Genomic DNA, 21,313 nt, shown 5'->3' with positions numbered 1-21,313 from the left:
TCAAGGCTTAAAACTTATTTTACGTTAGATTCGGATGTAGAAAAAGCAGCAGGTTGTAGGGGTAAGAGGAAAGTACATGTATAAGTGACTTTAGGAGGAATTAGGTAGGAAGAATGCAATTACAATTACAATTTTAGGAGAGGTAGGAATGGAGCTGGGATTTGAAGTATTCAAAGTTTGTAGTAATTCTTAGCTGGGGTGAGAGAGAGTTCCATTTTTTGGCTAATGAATGGGACAGGAGAAACTCGCCAGGGGAACGTTTTGGTTTATATACAGAAAGTAGATTTTGTTGGGCAGATCATAGGGGTCTGTGCAGAGTGTAGAATGATAAGATATTAGAGCAGGGCAGGCAGTAGGTTTAAAGATTAGTTTGTGGGCTGCAGTAAGTTAGAGGTAGTCAAGGTGGTTAGGAAGCTCTAGCCACTTTAGCATGTGGAGAGAGGTGCAATGGTGGGAGGAGTGTTTAGTAGCAAATTTAGCAATTTTGTTTTAACAGATTTCTAGTTTTGAGGAGATGGTAGTAGAAAGGTTGGTTAGAAGAGGAGCATCGTACAATAGAGATGGTAGTATGTAGGTAGAGGCAAGAGTTTGCCTTGTAGACGGAGAGAGAAAGTGAATGTTTCTGTATAATATACCAAGCTTCTGATGTTTTTTTTTAATATTTAGTTGGACATGTGTATTGAATTTCAGGTGTCCATCAATAGTAACCCCGACAAGTTTAGCAAAAGGGACTACTTCTGTAGTGGAGTTGGTATGGGTGATGATATTGAAGGATTGTTTGTCAAAGGGGAGGGTTTTTGAAGAAGAGAAGAGAAGGACTTTGGATTTATTGGCATTAAGGGAGAGATGGTTTTGAAGCATCCAGTTCTAAGTAGTTGTAAAAGCCAATTGGGTTTTTGCCTGGAGCTCTGGAAGACTAAGAGCAGAGCAGACTAAAGTGGAATTGTCTGCATATTGCACTATTTTAGTGTTAGGAATGGCAGCAAGAAAGTCATTGATGAAGACGTTAAAGAGCATTGGTCCAAGTATGGACCCCTGGGGAACCCCGGTCGGGGTAGGTAGGAAGGTTGAGGTACAGGTCTGCCATTTCACAGCCTGGGATATATCAGAGAGATAACTATCGAACCAGGTAAGGTAGTTTTGAGAGATTGAGGTTAGAAAGGTGATTCAGAAGGTGGGTATGCGATACAGTGTTAAATGCCTTGGATAGATCTAGAAGGACAGTGGAAACAATTTCTCCAGAGTCATGAGCATGGTTTACTATGTCTAAAAAGAGAGGAGAGCAGTTATTGTACTATGGCCAGGGCGGAAGCCATGTTGGGTAGGGGTGAGGAGTTGACTATTGATGAGGAAGGGCATGAGTTGGAGGTGGATACACTTTTCAAGGATTTTTGAGATTGGGGAAAGAATGGCTGTTGGGCGGAAGTTAGAGATGCTATTATTTTTGCATCCTTTATGGAGGGGCAGGATAAAGGCAGCATGCCATAATTTGGGGACATAAGATTCCCGAATTGACCCATTGATGAGAATGCTGATGGGGGTGGCGATACCATCTGTGGCAATTTTTAGAAAGAGTGAGGGAATGCTTTCAGGGGCGTTGGAGCATGGCTTAAGTTTAGAAAGAAGCTTTTTGATGTAGGTGGTTAAGATGGGTTGTAGATCAAAAGTAGGGGGAGGAATGGGAGCCAGGGGAGGATTGGGAGTGGAGGGTTGAGGAGAGAAAGGGGAATTGGGGTTGAGTGGGGGGGAGGTGTGGTTGGGGAAGGTCTTAGTAAGTTCAGCTATAGTGTTGGTAAAGAAGGAGTTAAACAGAGTGGCAATTTCTGTGTCAGTTTTTTTGTTGTCAGGACAGGGATTGGTTTTGGTACCTGGATGCAATAGAGAGTTAATGGAGTTCCAGAATTGTCTGGGATTTTTGGAGTGGGTAGACTGAAGTTTAGTTTAATAAGATTTTTTATCTTTTGTAACATGCTTTTTGGTTAGGTTGCGGAGTTGCTTATATTTAAGAAGGGTAACAGGGTGTTTATTTTTGTTGCAAACTTTCCAGGTCTTGTCTCTTTAATAAGTGATTTGGTGTCTTTTGTTAGTCATGGGACAGAGTTTGGTTTTATTTGTTTTGTTCTAGGTGGGGCTTCGGTATTTAGGATGTCTAGGAAGGTTGTATTGAAGAAGTTTTTAGGTTGTCCCAATTTGTTAGTTTAAGGGTTTCGGAGAATATAGAAGGGCTAAAGTTTGTAAGATTACGAGTGTGGATATATTGGTGTTAGTGAGGAGAGGAAGGGGTAGCTTGGTGAATGAAGGCTGGGAGATGGTCACTCAAGGTGTCTGGTAATATACCAGAGTGTGAGATCTTATTAGGGTGGGAGACTTAGATCCAGTCCAGAGTGGACCCTGGGGGTTGTTTCTATTAGGTCTGGTAATGCCATTTGTTAGTTGAGTGAAATTAAATAGATTGATAGATAGGGAGGGATTGTTGCTATTTATTCTGTTCCAGTCAATGTTCACATCCCCTAATATGTATGTCTCAAGCTTGATGTTAGTTGAGGCCCATAAGAGAATGTTTTCTAGAGTGGTAGTATTATTTGTGGGGGGGGGGGGGAGATATTGATGGCCATAACACAAATACTTTTATAGTTATTTATTTTGAGAATTCCTATAACTAGTTCAGCGTTGTTGAACTGGGTAATGGGGTTCTGGTAAGGCCAGAGGTTCAGAAGGCTGGTATAGATTAAGGCTACTCCCCCTCCTTTTTTATTTTGGCGGTCACATCTGAGTGCTTGAAAGCCAGGGGGTAGAATCTCAGAGTAAGTAATGTGGGGTTGTAGCCATGTCTCTGGTAAGGAATTATTTTGCCAAGCATGGAAGAGAGCTATTTTGTTTTTAACACTCTGGGCATTGATGGTAATTAGCTTGAGGTATTTGTGGTTGGTACTATTTGGAGAGATAGAGGGAGAGTGATTGTTACTAGTCTTAGGTCCAGGGTTGGGATGTATATCTCCTGCTAGGACAAGCCAATTAGAGGAAGAAGGGAGCAGGATCTTTAGTTTGCAACATGTAGCTTGTGGGAAGAACAGTTTCACTTTGGGTATATAATGCTTTATTGAGTGGGCTAGAAATTTTAGTTTAAAGTAGTGAAGTAGGTTAGGTTGAACTAAAGAAGGGGATATGTTGTGAAAGTGGGAAGAAATGAAGTGTGGATGGGGGAGAGTAGTAGCGGTAGGGGGCTATAAGGAGGTGGTAGTTTGTAGGAGGAATATAAGGTGGCATTAAAGACTGTTATTAGGAGAAGAATGCTTATAGAGGAGATGAGCAAAGTCTGTGGAGTGGAGGAGTCATTCTTGATTATAGTAGGATCAGTTTGGAGGAAGTAGCTGGATGTTAGGTTAAGTTTGGAGGAAGTAGCTGGATGAATAATAGAGTGCTTAAGTGAGATAGAGAGGAGTATAGCTGAGAGTACAGGAAGGTAGAGGATACAGATGGGGGAGGGATTAGTTAATTGATGGATGCAGGGAGGGGGAGGTGTAGAGATAGGATTGGCTTAGGGGAAGGGGAGGAGATATAGGGTTAGAATAAGAGTAAGTGTACTGGGGGTGTGTGGGAATTGGGAGTGGGGTAGAGGAACGGAGTGAGCCCGCAGAGCGAACGGACCGGGGCAGACCTGAAGGACAGGCACAGCAGGATGGTGAGAAAAACAATCTGTATTGTTGGAAGTAAGTATAAAGGAAGGTAAGCAGGGGTGGTAGAGGAAGGGTTTTGTAGATGTTTGTAAAGCAAGCTGAGAGGCCTTAAGAAGAATGCAGACTAGAATATGAGTGAAGAAGAAGAGGAGAGTGAAAAACTAAGGGGTTTAATTCTATAAGTAGAAAGTAGTGAGAGAAGGCATTAGAGACAGGTAAAGACAGTCATCTAGTGGTTAAAATCTGAAATTGCACAGAGCGGAGACTACAGGAGAAGGCTGGAAGTAATAAGAAAATCAGAAAAGAAAGCTTGATACAAAAAGGCTAGGATAATGTGAGTGGGGGGGGTTCAGAGTAGAAGAAAGCAAGGCAGAGAAGGTATGGCTGCTGGCTAATCTGGCGGGTTTACACTAGAGACATAGCAAGTTAGTCAACAATATCATATACACGTGGAGGGAGATTGAACCTCATTTGTCATACTTTCTTTGGTTATCTTGGAGTTCACGTCAGGTAATAATTTGGTTTCCCAGGAGGGTGTAGGACAAACAGTGTATGATAGGTGAATATTTGGTGGTCTGGATGTCCAGTGGGGCATGACCAGTAGTAGACAAAATTAGGAAAAGTAGTTTATACAGCTGGAGAAAACAAAAATAAAGGGAAAGATTATTAAAATGAACACAAGGTGAATAACAGGAAAGAAGTAGGTTAGTCAACAAATTAAGACCAATCCACTGTAGCTGGCTCAAAACAATGATAACAGCAGGTGGAATTTCTTCTTAAACTAGGCACAACTACATGAACATTTTACCAAAAATTAAGCAAGACAGCTAATTTGAGACTTTGCAGGCACAGAAACATGAACGTTTTTCCTTAGTTAACAATGCAGCTTAATTTAAACACATTGCAGTTAGGGAGTAGTCATTTATAAAATAACAATAAAGCATTTACAGTTAAAGTATTGTAGCTAGTTATCAGCATCGGGTAGAATGCCTTCAGGAGACTAGGCAGAAAAACATGAGCGCATTTCCCTTTCCATCGCGGATGACTGCGTTGCAACTTGAATTAAAAAAAAAGAATAATAAAAAATAATAATACTATTGCAGCTAGGGCGATGCTTATGGAAACATAACACAGTATTTCGTAGCCTGAGTTGAGATGGTGTCAGGCTAAATAAAAAAAAAAAAAGAGTAACCTTTGTAGTTGGACCAGATGTGTTGCAATTAGAAAGCAGAATAGGATAGCGGGCAACCACTTATTTGGCAAAGGAATACTGTTCTCAGGTGCTAGGAAGGACTGTGACTAGATGTAGAGAAAGTACACAGGCGCTTTTGCAGTTAAGTGCGCACTGCCATTAGTATTAGAGGGGAGCCAAAGAATGTGACCATTAACATTATGCCGAGGAACTCATGGGCAGGTCTAACACATAAGCATTATTAACAGGCAAGCACAGCAATAGGTGTATAGCTTTGCCTACTCACAGCGTTTTGGCTTAGAAAAGCAGTTTGTTCAGTCGCACCTGGGATAGCAGAGAAACAAAGTTGAAGGTAGGTAGGCCGTACAGTTAGCGTGCTATGCCGATGGATCCAAAGGATACAAGGACATTAACATTAGTATTTCAGTTCCCTTGGGTTTGAGTCAGGCAGTAAAACCGCGTCTTAGTACGGTTATTTGCTGCACAAGTGTTCAAAACACGCTATTGCGGTTAGAAAACGCAAGAGCACACTTAAATCATTAGCGTAGGTAGTGTAGCAGGTTTAACACTTATTTGCGGTTATCAGGAAGGAGCCTGAGCCAATAATTGTACAGATAAGCACATTTACAGGCTAAAGTGTGCAGAGGAGGAAAAGTGTTCCCTGTTGGCTATGAACAAGCAATATGAACGTTCTTCAAATGCCAGGGTTAGTAATAATAATAACGGGGCAATGCTGTTAGGCTAACAAAGATTACTATTGCACGATGAGAATGCGATGCCAACCCCTGGTATTTGGTGGTGCAGTTAAGGTTCCTAGAATTTAAAGGTTCTTTGCAGATGTGCAAAATGCGACATAAAGAGCATGTAAAACACAAATAAGCAATGCGGTAGTCTGTGAGTGAGAGTGTTAGAAAAATATGTATTAATATGTGTTTGCTCAATAACAAATTAATAATCAAGTGTTTTTAATATGCTTTTCATTCTATTTCTTATGCACTGTGATTTTTTTAAATTGAGTTTCATATGAGGCCAAAAATAATCCTTATTGAAACTGCAGCATGCTTACTGAAACTTGCAAATTGCCCTCTGACCTAGTAACTGCTAGCACAGCAATTTTCTTGTTTATGCCTTGTGGAAATGTACTTGAAAAACAGGTGTTAATCTGCTAGGTCAGAAGCATATGAATAGACAATATACCATTGAATAAATGTAATGATTTCAGACAGACAGCTTTGTTCAGAGGATGGGAACCTCTGCAGCTGCAGTAGTTAGAGATAAGTTAGACAAAGGCTTTTTAGAGAAATGAACTGATAGCATTGTGTTCGATTTAGCTATAGTATCTTGAATGTAACATAACAAGTATCTAATTGAAAGTAACCAAGGCCATGTTGTTTTCCTCAGGATGTTTCACATAAAAATTGTTTAAATCAGCAGAAAATCATGGGAAAGATGGTCAGCAGATGTTGACCAAAAGGTGGTAATTTGTTACGTCAGCATGGTAGGACAGGATTAATTTGATAACCTATAAAAATGAATGCATTTCCTGTTTCTGGTTAGACAAACTCTGTATTAGCACGTTTTTGTCTCCTTGCTGCAAGATTAAAGTGCTTTAACCTGAACCTACCGTGTTTTGATCATTTTTAAAGTATATTTTTCCTTTGACAGAGAGCAATCACAAAGCTGTGCTACAAAAAACAACAGTGACTCGCTATTATCGCTAACATATGTTAATATCTGGGGTAGTTATATCAAAGTGCCTTTACTGCATATCTGAATCTCTCATCGAAACCTAATATCTTGGCTATCGTACAAACTTATTTAAAGATCTTACATCACTGACAGTGAAATATGACCTCAGGACTCTATATATTTAGTATGGTTAAGCAACACAAACCAGGCAGGTGATGTGGCCATCATTCACAAAGAATTTATTTGGTATACCCTCTTCACATTTCATTTTCTGTATGTACCCACTGAACCTTATGTGTAGGAATGCAATTCTAACATAAATGAGGACAATGCCAAAAACTGTTTCCAATAAATGAGGGACCACAGTACAGTCATTTAACCTTTCTAAGAAAGAAGGCTATATGGACCTTAACAATAGCACCAAAGACAGTCTAATTAAATGGCAGTCATTTAGTGGACAGTCTGCTTAAGGGTCATGATAGACTGCATGATAAATATGTCTGTCTTCTAGAAGAGTACCACCTACAAGTGCCCTTTAAAGATGGGGTACAGAGGTTTGGTCAAAGGATTTATGATAGAGTTGGAAATATTTAAGTTAAAGTCTCCCAATGAGAGTAGCTCTATTACATACAGAGAGAAAAGATGCATTCTTCAGACCACAGTGAAATCAAGCCACAGGTGGTTTTATCCACAATTGCACTAATAGTAAGAATGTCCAATAATTTTATGCACAAAATTGTGCTAATATCATTGTAACCCACTGAGCTGTAGTGCCATAGGAAATCATGGACAATATTACACACAGGTTGACATTTCATTCAGAGATGGGTATTGCCATAGCAGATTGACATCTCGGTAATGGATGTTAGATACTGTCATTGAATGAGCCACATAGTGTCAGTCTTGCACTAACCTGGAGCATCGCTAGCATTATATACCAAACAAAGCTAACACTCACATATTGTCTATGATGTTTCTTTAATGATAATCAGCAAGTAACTTTTTTACTTGGTCTCTGTTTGATTTTTATCAGCATTTGAGTTAGGACCTCAGCCGCAAGGTGTGATACGTGGTGAAATATTACAGCGGATGCGTGGCCTTGTGAATTGTGCATATGATTTTATTGACCTGTTCAACCAAGGTGAGTCATCACAGAGTCATTCTGTAAACAGCCTGGAAATAGGCTTTACAGTACTTACATGTGTTACTTCTGTTTGAATCCTATTTACCTGAACAGGGCAGCACTTTTCAGAATGTCAAGTGGAGGGCTTTCAGGTTACTGAAAAAGTGGACTTTCCTCGAAATGCAGATGGAGAGATTGAGGCCGTTATTCACCCAGATCTGCAGGTTAGTACACATTGTCCTGATTCATCTTGTTTCATAGCAGGCGCTCCCAATGACCTCTTCTAGTAGTGACAGGATTATGACAAACCAAGAGTTTCCCAAAAGTTTCAGCTTGTCAATGGCTTCTGCATTCTGTATACAGTTAAGATAAGGAATAAGACATCTTAAATGTAGGGATAGTGGACTGCCTAAGATGAAGCTGTAATATCTGGAAAGCATTACAACAGTTGACCCTTATGCTTCAGGTTTTTATATTTGTGACTCCTTGACATGATTATTTTTATGCTGCAAGGAGATAGAGGGCAAATATGAGAAGACCAAGAAAGTGAAATGCAAAGCCTTCCACATACTTTTTTGTTTTATTGATTTTGCCCAACAGGTTCATAGGTCTGATTAACAAACTCAAGGCCTATTGGCTGTCAAGGAACTTGACGCCCTGGATCCCATATTAAAACATGTGCGTACTCATATAATCATCCAGTGTCCTTAATGAAGATATGGCTTGATCTGAGCTCAATTCAAAGCTGGAGTTTTTTATTCCATAGGGGTGGGAGTCTGTGCAGTATGGAGATGTCACATGTCAAAGTATGGTAGATATTCATTTTTATTGAGTTTGAGCATTGTCTTTCGTTCAGCTCAGCAGGAAGGTATTCTAAGCAAGGAGTTTCAAATTTCAAGGCTTCCTTAATACTTTCTATGTCAGGCGTAGGTCTCCTCTAAGAAGGTCTTCATCTTTCGGCTGTTCCCGTTAGGGGTCGCCACAGCGGATCATCTGTTTCCATTTCTTCCTGTCCTCTACATCATGCTCTTTCACACCAACCGCCTGCATGTCCTCTCTCACAACATTCATAAACCTTATCTTAGGCCCTCCTCTTTTCCTCTTACCTGGCAGCTCCATCCTTAGCATCCTTTTCCCAATATACCCAGCATCCCTCCTCAGCACATGTCCAAACCAACGCAATCTCACCTCTCTTGCTTTGTCTCCAAACTGTCCAACCTGAGCTGACCCTCTAATATACTGATTCCTAATCCTGTCCATCCTAGTCACACCCAGTGCAAATCTTAACATCTTTAACTCTGCCACATCCAGCTCTGACTCCTGCCTTTTCGTCAATGCTACCGTCTCCAACCCATATAACATAGCTGGTCTCACTACCCTCTTGTAGACATTCCCTTTCACTCTTATTGGTACCTGTCCTGACACTCTTCTCCACCCATTCCACCCTGCCTGTACTCTCTTCTTCACCTCTCTTCCACATTCACCATTACTCTGAACTATTGATCCCAAGTACTTTAACTCATCCACCTTTACCAACTCTACTCCTTGCATCCTCACCATTCCTCTACCCTCCCTCTCATTTACACACATATATTCTGTTTTAGCCCTGGTGACCTTCATTCCTCCCCTCTCTAAAGCATATCTCCACCTCTCCAGGGTCTCCTCATCCTGGTCCCTACTCTCACTCCATATCACAATGTCATCTGCAAACATCATAGTCCACGGGGCCTCCTGTCTAATCTCATCTGTCAACCTGTCCATCACCACTGCAAATAAGAAAGGGCTCAGAGCTGATCCTTGATGTAATCCCACATCCACCTTAAACGTATCTGTCACTCCCACCGCAGTCCTCACCAATGTCACGCTACCCTTGCACATATCCTGTACCACTCTAATATACTTCTCTGCCACTCCCGACTTCCTCATACAATACCACAACTCCTCTCTAGGCACCCTGTCATATGCTTTCTCTAAGTCCACAAAGACACAATGCAACTCCTTCTGACCTTGTCTGTATTTCTCCAACAACACTCTCAGAGCAAATATCGCATCTGTAGTGCTCTTTCCTGGTGTGAAACCATACTGCTGATCACTAATCATCACCTCCCTTCTTAACCTAGCTTCCACTACTCTTTCCCATAACTTCAAGATGTGACTGATCAATTTTATCCCTCTGTAGTTACTGCAGCTCTGCACATCACTTTTATTCTTAAAGATATGTACCAAAACACTTTTTCTCCACTCCTCAGGCATCCTCTGACTTTCCAAAATTTCATTAAACAATCTGGTTAAAAATTCCACTGCCATTTCTCCTAAGCACCTCCATGCTTCCACTGGTATGTCATCTGGGCCAACAGCCTTTCCATTCTTCATCCTCTTCATAGGTGTCCTTACTTCCTCCTTGCTAATCTGCTTCACTTCCTGATTCACTATCCCCACATCATCCAACCTTCTCTCCCTCTCATTCTCTTCATTCATCAACCCCTCAAAGTACTGTTTCCATCTACTCAACACACTCTCCTCGCTTGTGAGTATGTTTCCCTCATTATCCTTTATCACCCTTAACTGCTGCACATCTTTCCCAGCTCTGTCCCTCTGTCTAGCCAATCGGTACAGGTCCTTTTCTCCCTCTTTAGTGTCCAATCTCTCATACAAGTCTATATAAGCCTTAACCTTAGGCTTCGCTACCTCTCTCTTTGCCATGCGCCTCATCTCCTTATACTCATGTCTACTTTCTTCATCTCTTTGACAATCCCACTTCTTCTTCACCAGCCTCTTCCTCTGTATACTCTCCTGTACTTCCTCATTCCACCACCATGTCTCCTTGTCCTCCTTCCTCTGTCCAGATGTCACAAGTCTCCTCTAAGAAGGGGATAAGATAAAAAAACAGGAGTCACTGTAGTGTTTTACTATAGAGCAAGCCTTGATACCTTTTAATTAATCTTCTGATGAATTTTTTTTTGTGTGTGCATGTTTTTGTAACTGTAGCAAGAAACTAGTGTAAGCTCTTTCCTGCAGTTGCAGAGACCTTTTTTCCTCACCTTTGGAGCTTTGGGAGATATGTATTTTGTTTCTTTGTATTTATTTAGTTTGTTTATATCTTAACTTTGGGGAATTAGAGGGCGTTGCTGGAGGGGGTTACTGTAGATCAGTGTGCAAGTTGAATCTAGTCAGACGCTGTAGCTAGTTTGCATGTGCTATATAAGTACTGAGCACGTGCAAGAGCAGTGCCATTTTGTACAGCCAGAGTGAATGCAGTCATGAATGGAGATGCACGTGCGACTGTGTTTGAAGTAATGAGTGAATCAGTTAGCCTAAGTACATGTTCCAGTTACAGTTCTTGATGTGTTTATGTACAATAAATATCTTGAACCCATGCACCGCTTCATCGTCTCTTTTGAATGCATGAGATAAGCAACAAGTACCACTCTTTGGATTCCCCAGGGTGCCAATTAACCCACCTCTTGGCCCATTTATTCTTTCCCAATCCTGTCACTGGATGACACCATAAAGAAAAGTATAAGCCAAGAACAGAGGCAATTGACCTGTGTGAGGTTATAAGTTCTCCTTATTTGTTCTGCCATCTACAGCTCTCAGTCTCTTGATAGCAGGAATAGTGCAGTGTTTGAGTATGCTGAGTTATTGAAAGTGCATGGTTTTGTACACTCCTGCTGCTCATATGGAGTACATACAGTCCTTGGCTATGGTTATATCTGAGGCCCTGTCAACTGGAGGACAGTACGGGACCTTCCCCCTACCATGGTGGTCATATGGTGGGACTTAACTGACAAGTGGACATTGTCTGATCACTTCCATCCCTCCTTTTATGGTTCCTGCAGTACCTTGGCTGGTAGTCAGACACGGGTCATGTTTGTTGTCGTCAGGCTTGCATCTCTCTGTGTTTTGTAGGCAGCCTAGAAAAGAGTATATTTTGAGTGAGAAGTCAAACTGATAGTTTAAAATACCAAATTCATTTGTAAGGATATTGTTCCCTTCTCTTGTGATAAATGAGCCTACATTCTTACCCAAAAAAATTCAGCCTTTTTATTACCCCTATTTAGTAAAAGCAGCAGAGTAATTCATAGTGATTGTTGTTGTTGACTGTCACGTAAATTAAAGAAAGGCAGATGACTGTTATGACGATGGTCATTTGTGACAGTACCAAACTAAGTAGCTTTGCCTTCCTTGCCATTAGATACCTAGTTCTCTCTTACATCTCCACAAGTTTATTAGTTCCACAAATACTGGAACCTGAGACCTGTGGATAGAATGATGAATTTATCATGTAGTACCAGCTACGAAAGTTAGTTATGTGTACATTTCTGGGGAAACAGCATGTGATGTAGATACACAGATCACTGAGAAGGCACAGTGAGGGATGATTAACACTGAAAAATTGACAGGGGAGAAAGAAGAATGCACGACTGCTAGACTGAGTGTGCCAGGTTAAAGCTGTCAGTTTTATATGATGAGGGGTTATTTCAGAGCAATGCATAGATAAAATGAGTTACTAGAGTATAATGTAGTTCAACACAGCAGTGTGATTCAAGAAGGCCTGTGATCAGTGAAGGTAGATGGATCTATGTCCGTGCATCTAATATGGAACACAACGAACGGCTCATGATCAAACGTAAAAGAGCAAAATGTTAAAGTATCGAAAACACTTAACATCATAAAATAATTCATTGAATGACCATAGTTGGCCAACAACAAGAAGTACTATGATGACTAAGGTAAGCGAAGGAAGCCTTTTTTAAATTTTTAAATTTGCCCTTTTCCCCACTGTAGTGTGATGTTGGAGTTGGTTTATATAGTTTGGGGCTATGGGAGGGAAAGCCCCCCAGTCTGGTTGATTACGTTTGCAAAATTGGCCAGCTCTGACCATTCTATGAAATATTTTATGATGTTAAGTGTTTTCAGTAAATTTATTCTTTTACATTCAGTTTTAAGACATTTGCTGTGTTCTGTTTTCGTTGCACGAACACAGACCCGAGGCAGACAGAAGCTGTCACAGCTCAGGGTGCAGTAAAATTTGCTAGCTGCAGATAAAGGACAGGCACAGTAGACATAATTTTTCCTCAGATGTCAGCATAATTGCATGCCCACACATATCTATGTTATCTGATAATGTAAGCAGATGAAATTAACCATGTTTATGAATATCCAGGATGGCAGTAGTTAAGGTTTGAAGATTCAGAGCATACCTTAGTTTGCCTGGGCAGTAATCCACAGTTCACATTTTATTCATGTTTTTATCTTGTCCACACATTACAGTGACACGTTATTTTAATTTAACCAGACTGGATTTACAGGAGAATAGGAAACAAGCAGAATTTGGTCCTTACTACTTTTCTTATTCTTTACAGCACTCAGTGAACCATAACCGGCGAGTAATGAGATTTTAGTGATTTTCTGAATTTGCTGTGGCCTGGCCCCAGTACATCCACAACCAGACCTAAGTCAAAGGCCAAACTTAAAAAGGCTTCATCCAGCTTGACACCAGGTCTATCAGCAGGATCTAGTCAGGCTAGCTGAGAATCTCATATGTGTTGTGAGATCCAAGCAGCATTTCCCTGCCAGGACCCATGCTACACGATCTTCTCCTGGAAAAAGAAAGAATGATCTTTCCCCAGTAGTCTATTGACTCCTATGACTCTGGTGAGGATGAATGAATATATGTTGACCAAATCTCCACTGATTCATATGCTGATTCTGAATCAAATCAAAATCTTGCTTCAGCTTTACCACCTGAGGACTTCACCTTTGTGGAGACAGTCCATAAAATGAGGGAGTTATTCTACTGGGAAGCTCAGGACTACCTTCAATCCAAGAAAAGGGTAAGCATTTTTTAAACTCTCTGATCATAAACCTCTTGCATTTCTTCCAGTAGTAGAGGTAGTGGATGACATCATACTTGACACTTGCCTGTAGCTTGACTCCCAATTGCACGCTCCCAGGAAGTCAGACCATTTTTACAGATTCCCAGAGTCCTATAAGCATATTTTTTAAAACTCCTGTGGCAGATCCTGTGGTGGTGTCTCAAGTTCCCAAGGCAGCTAAGGATAGCATCTCTAAAAATCCTTTCTCATATAAGAAAGAAACTAGAACCTTGGCAAATTTGACAAGAAAATTTGCACCTCTGCCCTCTGGCCATGAGAGCAATTGCCAGTTCCATATAGTCAAATTCCAAGAGACCTTTTTGGACCAAATGAAGAAAAAGCTTGAGGGGATGGAGGACAGAGCTCCTTCTAAACAATTGGATGAACTTTACAGCTTCTGTTTCTAGGTTACTAAGCATTCTTTACATTTTGGCTTTGATGCTTTAGAAGCATCAAGCAAGGTATCCGCCTCTAGGTCAGTTATTCATAGGCATGCATGGTTAAGGGAACAGCTCTTTCCAGAACATATAAAATCAGAACTCCTTGATACACCTTTGGACAAGAAGTATTTGTTTGGACCTAAGACTGAAGCAATTTTTAAGAAGCTGGAGAACAAGGCCTAATCCATGCAGAGTGTCAAGGTCTTCTTGCAGGAACAGTCATCTAGATTTAGCAGGAAGTGCCCTACAAGCCCCTGGTCCTTTCTTTCCTCTCAATCCAGACAAAAAGGGAGAAGGCCCAGATGGGATAGACAGCAAGAACAGCAGAGGAGATGGCAAACAGATCAAGGAAACAGGCCTAGTGAGCCCTTACCTCAGGGGCCCAGCAGGGAGCAGTCATGACTCAGCATGGCACCTTCCTGTCCCCTGTTCCCCAAGTCCACTCCAATCCTTCACTCCCTGCCCCTTCAAAATTAGGCAGAAAACTACTATCCCTATTCTTAAAGGAATAAACAAACATCACTCAAAACCAGTGGGTCCTACACATAATAAAATCAGGTTACAAACTGCAATTTGCTTCTCTTCCAAATCCGACAGATATTCCCACTATCACAAAGGGCCAACTAAAAAGGCATTAGTACAAGTACATGAGTTGCTAGCTCAGGGCTCCGTAGAACCTGTCCCTCTAAAAGAAAGGAGCACAGGCTATTACTCAAGATTGTTCCTAGTGCCAAGGAACGAAGGAAGCTGTAGGCCTTTCATAGACCTAAACGGGTTCCTGCTGATCCCAGATTCAAAAATGCTGAACCTACAAAAACTTTTGTCCGTGTTATCACCTCAGTATTCTTGATTACCCTAGACCTAAAAGGTACATACCTTCACATCCCCATTGCAAGAGCTTGCAAAAGGTATCTGCCCTTTAGAACAGGTAAGAAGTATTATCAGTTTTCTGCTCTGCTCTTTGCCTTGTCTATTGTACAAAGAGTTATCACAAAATATCTAACTCCACAAGACAAAAGGCATGCAGATGTACCCATATGTGGATGAGTGCCTGATTCAGGCCAAAGCTGAACTTCAGTCATCCCTTCACCTGACAGTGACAGTTTTTTCAAATCTTTGTTTCATTATCAATATCATGAAGTCAAACCTGACTTCTACACTCAAGTTGGTATTTCTAGGAGCCCTGCTAGACACAGAAAATCAAACAGCCTTCCTACCAGAGAGAAGAGTCACCTTTTTAATCCAGTACTTCCAGTTCCTTTTGAACCATATCATTATCTCAGCTAGGGAAGTCTTGAAAGCCTTAGGATACATGGTGCCATGCATTTTGATGATTCCTCTGGCAAAACTGCACATTAGAAAGATTCAGTGGTGCCTTAAGAATGTGTGGTGCCAACACAAACGTTCCCTCAACCACAAGCTTCTTCCTTTCCTAACAAAAAGGAATTAATGCTGTGTATCCAAGCTTGCACTCTGAACAAAGGAGTATCCTTTCAAAGCTGACTAGAAAATCATTTCTTAACAGATTTAGACCTGGCCAGGGTCACACATTCAAGGGGTCTCCAGGTTCAGAGCGAATGGGACCAAGCCTTTCTAAGAAGTCAAATAAACCAAAAAAAATGTTGGCAGTCCTCAAAGGTATGATAGCATTCAAAGAACTCTGGAAGTCAGATGTTCTCTTTGTAAAGATAGACAACCTCACTGGGAGTTACACACGATTACCCATAGTTCCATGCAGTTCTGGGAAGCAGCTTGATCATTGGGTTGACACCTGATGGCCCAGTATCTGCCAGGAGAGATCAACCATCTAGCCGACCACTTCTGCAGGTGAGAGATAGACTCACATAAGTGGAGATTAAACAAAGACATTTTTCTAACACTAACATTGAAATGGGGTGTGCCAGAAGTAAAACACTGACCATAAGAGAAAACTGGCAATTATAAAAGTATTGCACAAGGGCCACAGACAACAGGGCCTGGAGGTTGGGTCTATTTCTTTATGCCTTCCCTCCCATATCCCTCATCCCCAGTTTACTATTAAAGATCAGGGAGGAAGAGCCAAGGGTGATCCTAATAGCACTCTTTTGGTCAAGACAGCATTGGTTTCCCCAGCTCTACAGCCTGAGCAGGCAGAAACTTTGACTGCTTACTTAGAAGGTAAACCTTTTAACCCAGCACAGGGGTGCCATCACACACCTCAGTCTGAGTACCCTGAGGGTGACAGCCTGAATGAGTTAACCCTTTCCCCACAAAGGCTATCTTTTGAAAAATATATCCTGGCCATTTTGAAAGAGGCCAGAAAACCAAGCACTAGAAATGCATACCTATCAAATGGAAAAGATTTACAGCCTGGGGCTACTGCAAAGGTCAGCTACCACTCTAAGCAAAACTTCCTCTGATGCTAACCTATTTAGCTGAGCTATTTAGCTTGTTCTTTCTCATTTATGAGTCAAAATCCATACATCGGCTATCTCTGCCTGCCTCCCTGTGCAGTTCCTTCTATATTCTAACCCTTTTTTGAAACAGTTTTTGCAGAGCACTATCTGCCTCAGGCCTTCCAGGAAAAGGGCTCCCCCAATCCCAGGGGATTTCAACCTTTGAACCTGCAGCTGCCTCTAACATCATGTTTCTTTCCTGGAAAACTGTCTTTATAATGGCTATGACCTCAGGTAGAAGGGTCTTTGAGTTTCAAAACCTATGTACCAAGCATTCCTGATTTTCCACCCTGACAGGGTCACTCTTAGGATAGACTACTCCTTCATGCCCAAGATGGTCACTGAAGTCTCTTTGAACCAGTCTCTACATCTCCTTGCTTTCTTCCATAATCATCAAAACAAAAGAGAGTATATCCTTCACTTTGCAGATTTCCATAGGCAGCTCAGATATTACCTGCTCAAGACCAAAAACAGAAAACAGACCAGCTTTTTTGTGGCTTTTGCTAGCAACAAAATGAGAAAAAAATCAACAAACAAACTGTTTCCAAGTGGATTTCTAACTATATTGATTTCTGCTACAGGCATTATGGTAAACAGGCCCATGTTGTAATCAGAGCACATTCCACTAGAGACATAGCAGCTTCTATTGTCTTTCTTAAGGAGGTTCCCACCCAAGAAATCATGGAAACTGACACCTGGTCATCTGTTTACACCTTTACTAAGCATCATAGTTTATCCATCTTTTCCAGGACCAGGGTCAGGTTTGCCTCTGCTGTCTTGCAGGGCTTTCTGGCTTAAGCATAACCTGTTCCTATCTCCCACTCCATTGCTTTGGGAATTCCCAAAGTATAGTGCATTCATGTCTGCTTACCATAAATGTAGATGTTTTAGTGTCTTCACTGTTTTAATATCTTTGCCCACCCACTTTCCCCTCCGTATCACCCAATGGTTGGGGTGGGTTCCATTTTTCCCTAATTGTCAGGATCTCATCTCCACTAGTTTAGGGTTCAGGTCCCCTGTACAGTTTCCCACTGGAGACAGATTGGGTGCGTTGTGCTCCTGGCATGGGGCTTAGAATGTGGGGCCTCAGTTCTGGGGAGCCAAGAAAGTCCTGCAAACATAGTGCTGGCCAACAACTCTCATTCCCAGACATCCTGACAACAGGGAGAGGGCATCTGCTGGGCCTGGAGGACGTGAGAAAAGTTTCTGGAATTTGAGCCAGCCAAGGGCTTCTACAACAAGAAAATCACATGTTGTAATTACTGCAACAGTGAAGACACTCGCACATATAAAGTTATAAGTAGACACAGACGTACTTTGTGCCCAGTGACACTACATTTGTGTAAGCACCAGGTCAAAATTTGTCATCTAGTCAGAATAGCAATAATCTGGCCCAATTAATTTTTATTAGGTCTATGACTTCTGAGCATATTGTGCATTGCTTGTGTAGGTATTCTGGTCGCTGGAAGGGTAGTTAAAGTTTCTCAGAATTATGGAGTTCTTATTTATGGGGAGTTCAACCACAATGTATAGAAACCTGATATGAACTTCCAGGGTCATAAGGTGGATCCTGTACAAGGTGAAAAACTGATAGTTAATTTTGTTTAGTGTGATCTGGAGTTTAAGTACAATATGTGGGTCTCTGGGCATTTGTCAAGAGGTGGCATAGTCTCTGACAAATATGGATAAGACACCACAGTTGCCATTGGCTCTGAAGGCATGGTAAGCACTAAATTAAGTTATGGAGAGAGCACTTCCTGGGCACTTAAACCTAGTTTCAGTGATTACTCACATACGGATGCCTTCCAAATGAAGGAGTGCCTCAAAGTCAGGCAGCTTGTTGTGTAGACTTCTGAGACTGAGCAGAGCCACCTTAATTCTAACTTGTTTTTATATTAATATGTTTGCTACTTTGAGATGTTTATTAACTGAACGTTGCCTAAAAAAGGCACTATGGGGTCAGCAAAGGATTTAGTCAGTATGTAGAAGCATTTCAACAAGAGGTGCAGACCATCCTATACAAAGGAAGGAGGACTGGCAAGCATATTTCCCATGCTAACACATCCTGAATCCCCCAAGAATGATACTGGTTATTTAGCTAGTTGTGCCAATCATCCTTTCTTTGTACATAGGAATCATTCATGGAGAAGGGAGGATTCTACTCAGTATCAGGGTCTTGCCTGTATTTGTGACATGCATAGCTAGCTCATGTATGACACTCTGCATCTCCCTTAAGGTTTTTCGCCCAACATCATTCACCTCAACATGCACAACTATCATGTGAAAGTTATATTTGTCTGGTGCAAGTATCCTAAAGGTTCTTGAGATGTCTGAGCTTGTGGCATCTGAAAGACAACTCACCGTCACCATGTCTTTGTCCAGCCTAATAAGTGGGAAATTTGTGTGTCTCACTATGGAGTCAGCAATCAGTAAAACATTGTTGTTTGTGGAATGGTCTTGTGTGCTAGAACTGGTGCCCTTTTTCTCACAGTGACTCTTTGTTAAAAGTGAAATGCTATGTGCTGTGATGTTTGGTTTTGATTTTTGCTGAGACTTAATCCTTACAGGTCTAGCTGGTTTAGGTAAGGATTTCTTTACAGTGTCAGCATATTAACTTACATTATGTAACAGGGTTGCGTACGTAGCATGTAGTGTGTCAGTGCAATGTTCACAGTCTGTATTTTTTGTGAGAGTAAGGCCTGCATGTCTCTTACATATTATTTGTGTTTAGTAAGACTTCATTATCTGTGAGCATAAGGCTTTAGGATACTTAATGCTATGAGGCTGGCAACAAAGAGGAAACGAGTAGGCTGACCTTGTATATTGTCCAGTGTGATTTACAGAGAGTTGCAGAGTTTAATTATGGTCAAGATTTATGGTTGATTGAAATAGGTATCAGTTAAGGGGTGGATGGTACAGTCACGTATGTGTGCTTGTATGTCTGTTTAATTAAATAAATAACTTGGGTGTATATGCCAAGCTTGGGAATCTTACTTAACGGTATTACTGAGCTGTTTGTACCTCAGCACTTGTAGCTTAGGATAAATGAAATCACCCATTAGAACAGTTATAGACTGGTCCATGTAACACCTGAAATCATTAGAAAACAATATTTTTTTCAGTTGATAACTCCAGTGCTATGACAGTAACCATTGATAGAAATAATTAATTAATTTATTTTTTAAGTGAGATGCTAATAGCTACTACTTCACCCTTAGAGTCATTACTACAAAAAGGAAATGATAAACAAGTTGAGGCTTTTATTTAAACAAATATTCCCCCACCAGTCTCGTTAGTCCCATAGTTGGGATTGCTCTCACAACACTGAACAATATTGAATGGTTTGCCAGGATTAAACCATTCCTGGGATTCAAAAAGGTTACTAATATCAGTAAATAAAGTTGATCACTTTCAGCAGCCATTTCCGATTCAGTCACAGCTCTACCTTAGTACATGATGTTCTTCGTGTTTCACTGTTGCAGTCATCACATTTGGGTTATCTGCCTGCAGGTAGCCCTCAGCCAGCCTGAATACCAGAGTCTTGGGATTTCTGTGTCAGATGCTGTCGCTTCTTCCATGACGTCAGGTCTTTAGGGGTATAAAACATGCAGCCGATGCCATCACATCAGTCTTTCTTGCAGTGCGGTGCCCGAAGCAGAAGCAGTTCGCAAGTGCCAGTCGGCCGACTCCTGAAATTTTTGTTTTCGAGTTTCAGACCTGAAGTCTTCAAAAAGATAAGTATCCCATTGGGGATCCTTTTTTCTTGCTCTAACTGATGTCAGAAAAAATTAATAATTGTCTTGCCTGTGGAAAGCAAATACCTCATAGAGATTTTCATTCTTACTGCATCACCTGTTTAGGCCCAGACCACAACGTCCCTTGCTGTCGGTTTTGTGCCTTGTTCAACGCCTGAATTATTCGTCGTCTGGCTATTTTTGTAGCTAAATACTTTCTTTCTCGATCTCCATACCCTGAAATGACTTTGTTAAGCCATCTGACTACCAATCTTCCAAAAAAACATACAAATAAAGACCGAGACAGACCGCATAGGTCCAAAACTGCTGACAACGCTTCCATTAAGCTAGTTGCCAGTCCGCTGGTACTCAGTGAGTCACTTTCGCAGCCCCTGATACCCACTTCTGCAGATTCGCAGGCTTCTACTGAGACCCATTCAGAGTCTGGTATGCTGCGAGATGCTTCTTCAACTATGGAACCTGGGATGTCTCTACCTTGGATGGGTCCGAAGCCGCTGTGCAGGCACTGGCTTCTGAGGGTGTATTCAGGCCTACCGATTTTCATATTAAACTGATGACTTTGTTTTAAGTTAAAAATACCAAATTCCTCAGGCCTAAAGCTCGCACTATGCCTAGAAAACTGACAACCAAAGCACACTCTCAGGGCCACTTGCCTCAAAAACAAATGATTAGAATGGCTGAAGACCTTATTACCTTAATTAGGGGAAGACAGCCTTCCCCCCCTCTAAGAGACCTAGAACTGATTTTCCTTCTGATTCTTCTGATCAGGAATCTGGTATCTCTGTCCCTTCCGATTACCAGGATTTACTCCTTTCCACTTATGAGGATTCTGATGCAGAGGATTCTATTCCCTCTGCTTCCCCTGCAGAAGATTTTTCTTTTGGTGAAATCCTTGCATACCCTTAGGGAGCATTTCCACTGGGAAAGCCAGGACTATTCTCAGTCCAAAAAGAGACTTAGGGAATTTTTAAACCTGCCTCAGCACAGGACTCTAGCTATCCCTCCTGTTCTGGAGATTGTCGATGATGTTTTCTTGAAATCCAGCCTTACCCCAGACACTTTGCCTCCAGCTCCCAGGAAACCTGACAGGTACTATAGAGTACCTGACTCTCACAAATTGCTC

General features: G+C 41.4%; 1 protein-coding gene across 1 annotated transcript in view; it reads left to right on the top strand.

The window, feature by feature from the left end:
- LOC122811921 (N-acyl-aromatic-L-amino acid amidohydrolase (carboxylate-forming)-like) overlaps nucleotides 1-21,313 on the top strand; it is a 185,980-nt gene that overhangs the window by 150,305 nt on the left and 14,362 nt on the right. The window contains exons 5-6 of the mRNA XM_044084089.1: nucleotides 7,592-7,699; nucleotides 7,796-7,905. Coding sequence (XP_043940024.1) covers nucleotides 7,592-7,699; nucleotides 7,796-7,905 — 218 coding nt within the window. The remainder of the gene's footprint in view (nucleotides 1-7,591; nucleotides 7,700-7,795; nucleotides 7,906-21,313) is intronic.

This window comes from Protopterus annectens, chromosome 9.part0, assembly GCF_019279795.1.
Source record: "Protopterus annectens isolate FY-2018-M chromosome 9.part0, PAN1.0, whole genome shotgun sequence".
Lineage (NCBI taxonomy): Eukaryota > Metazoa > Chordata > Ceratodontiformes > Protopteridae > Protopterus > Protopterus annectens.
Note: the sequence above shows the minus strand (reverse complement) of the source record. Positions and strands in the feature narration are given on the sequence as shown.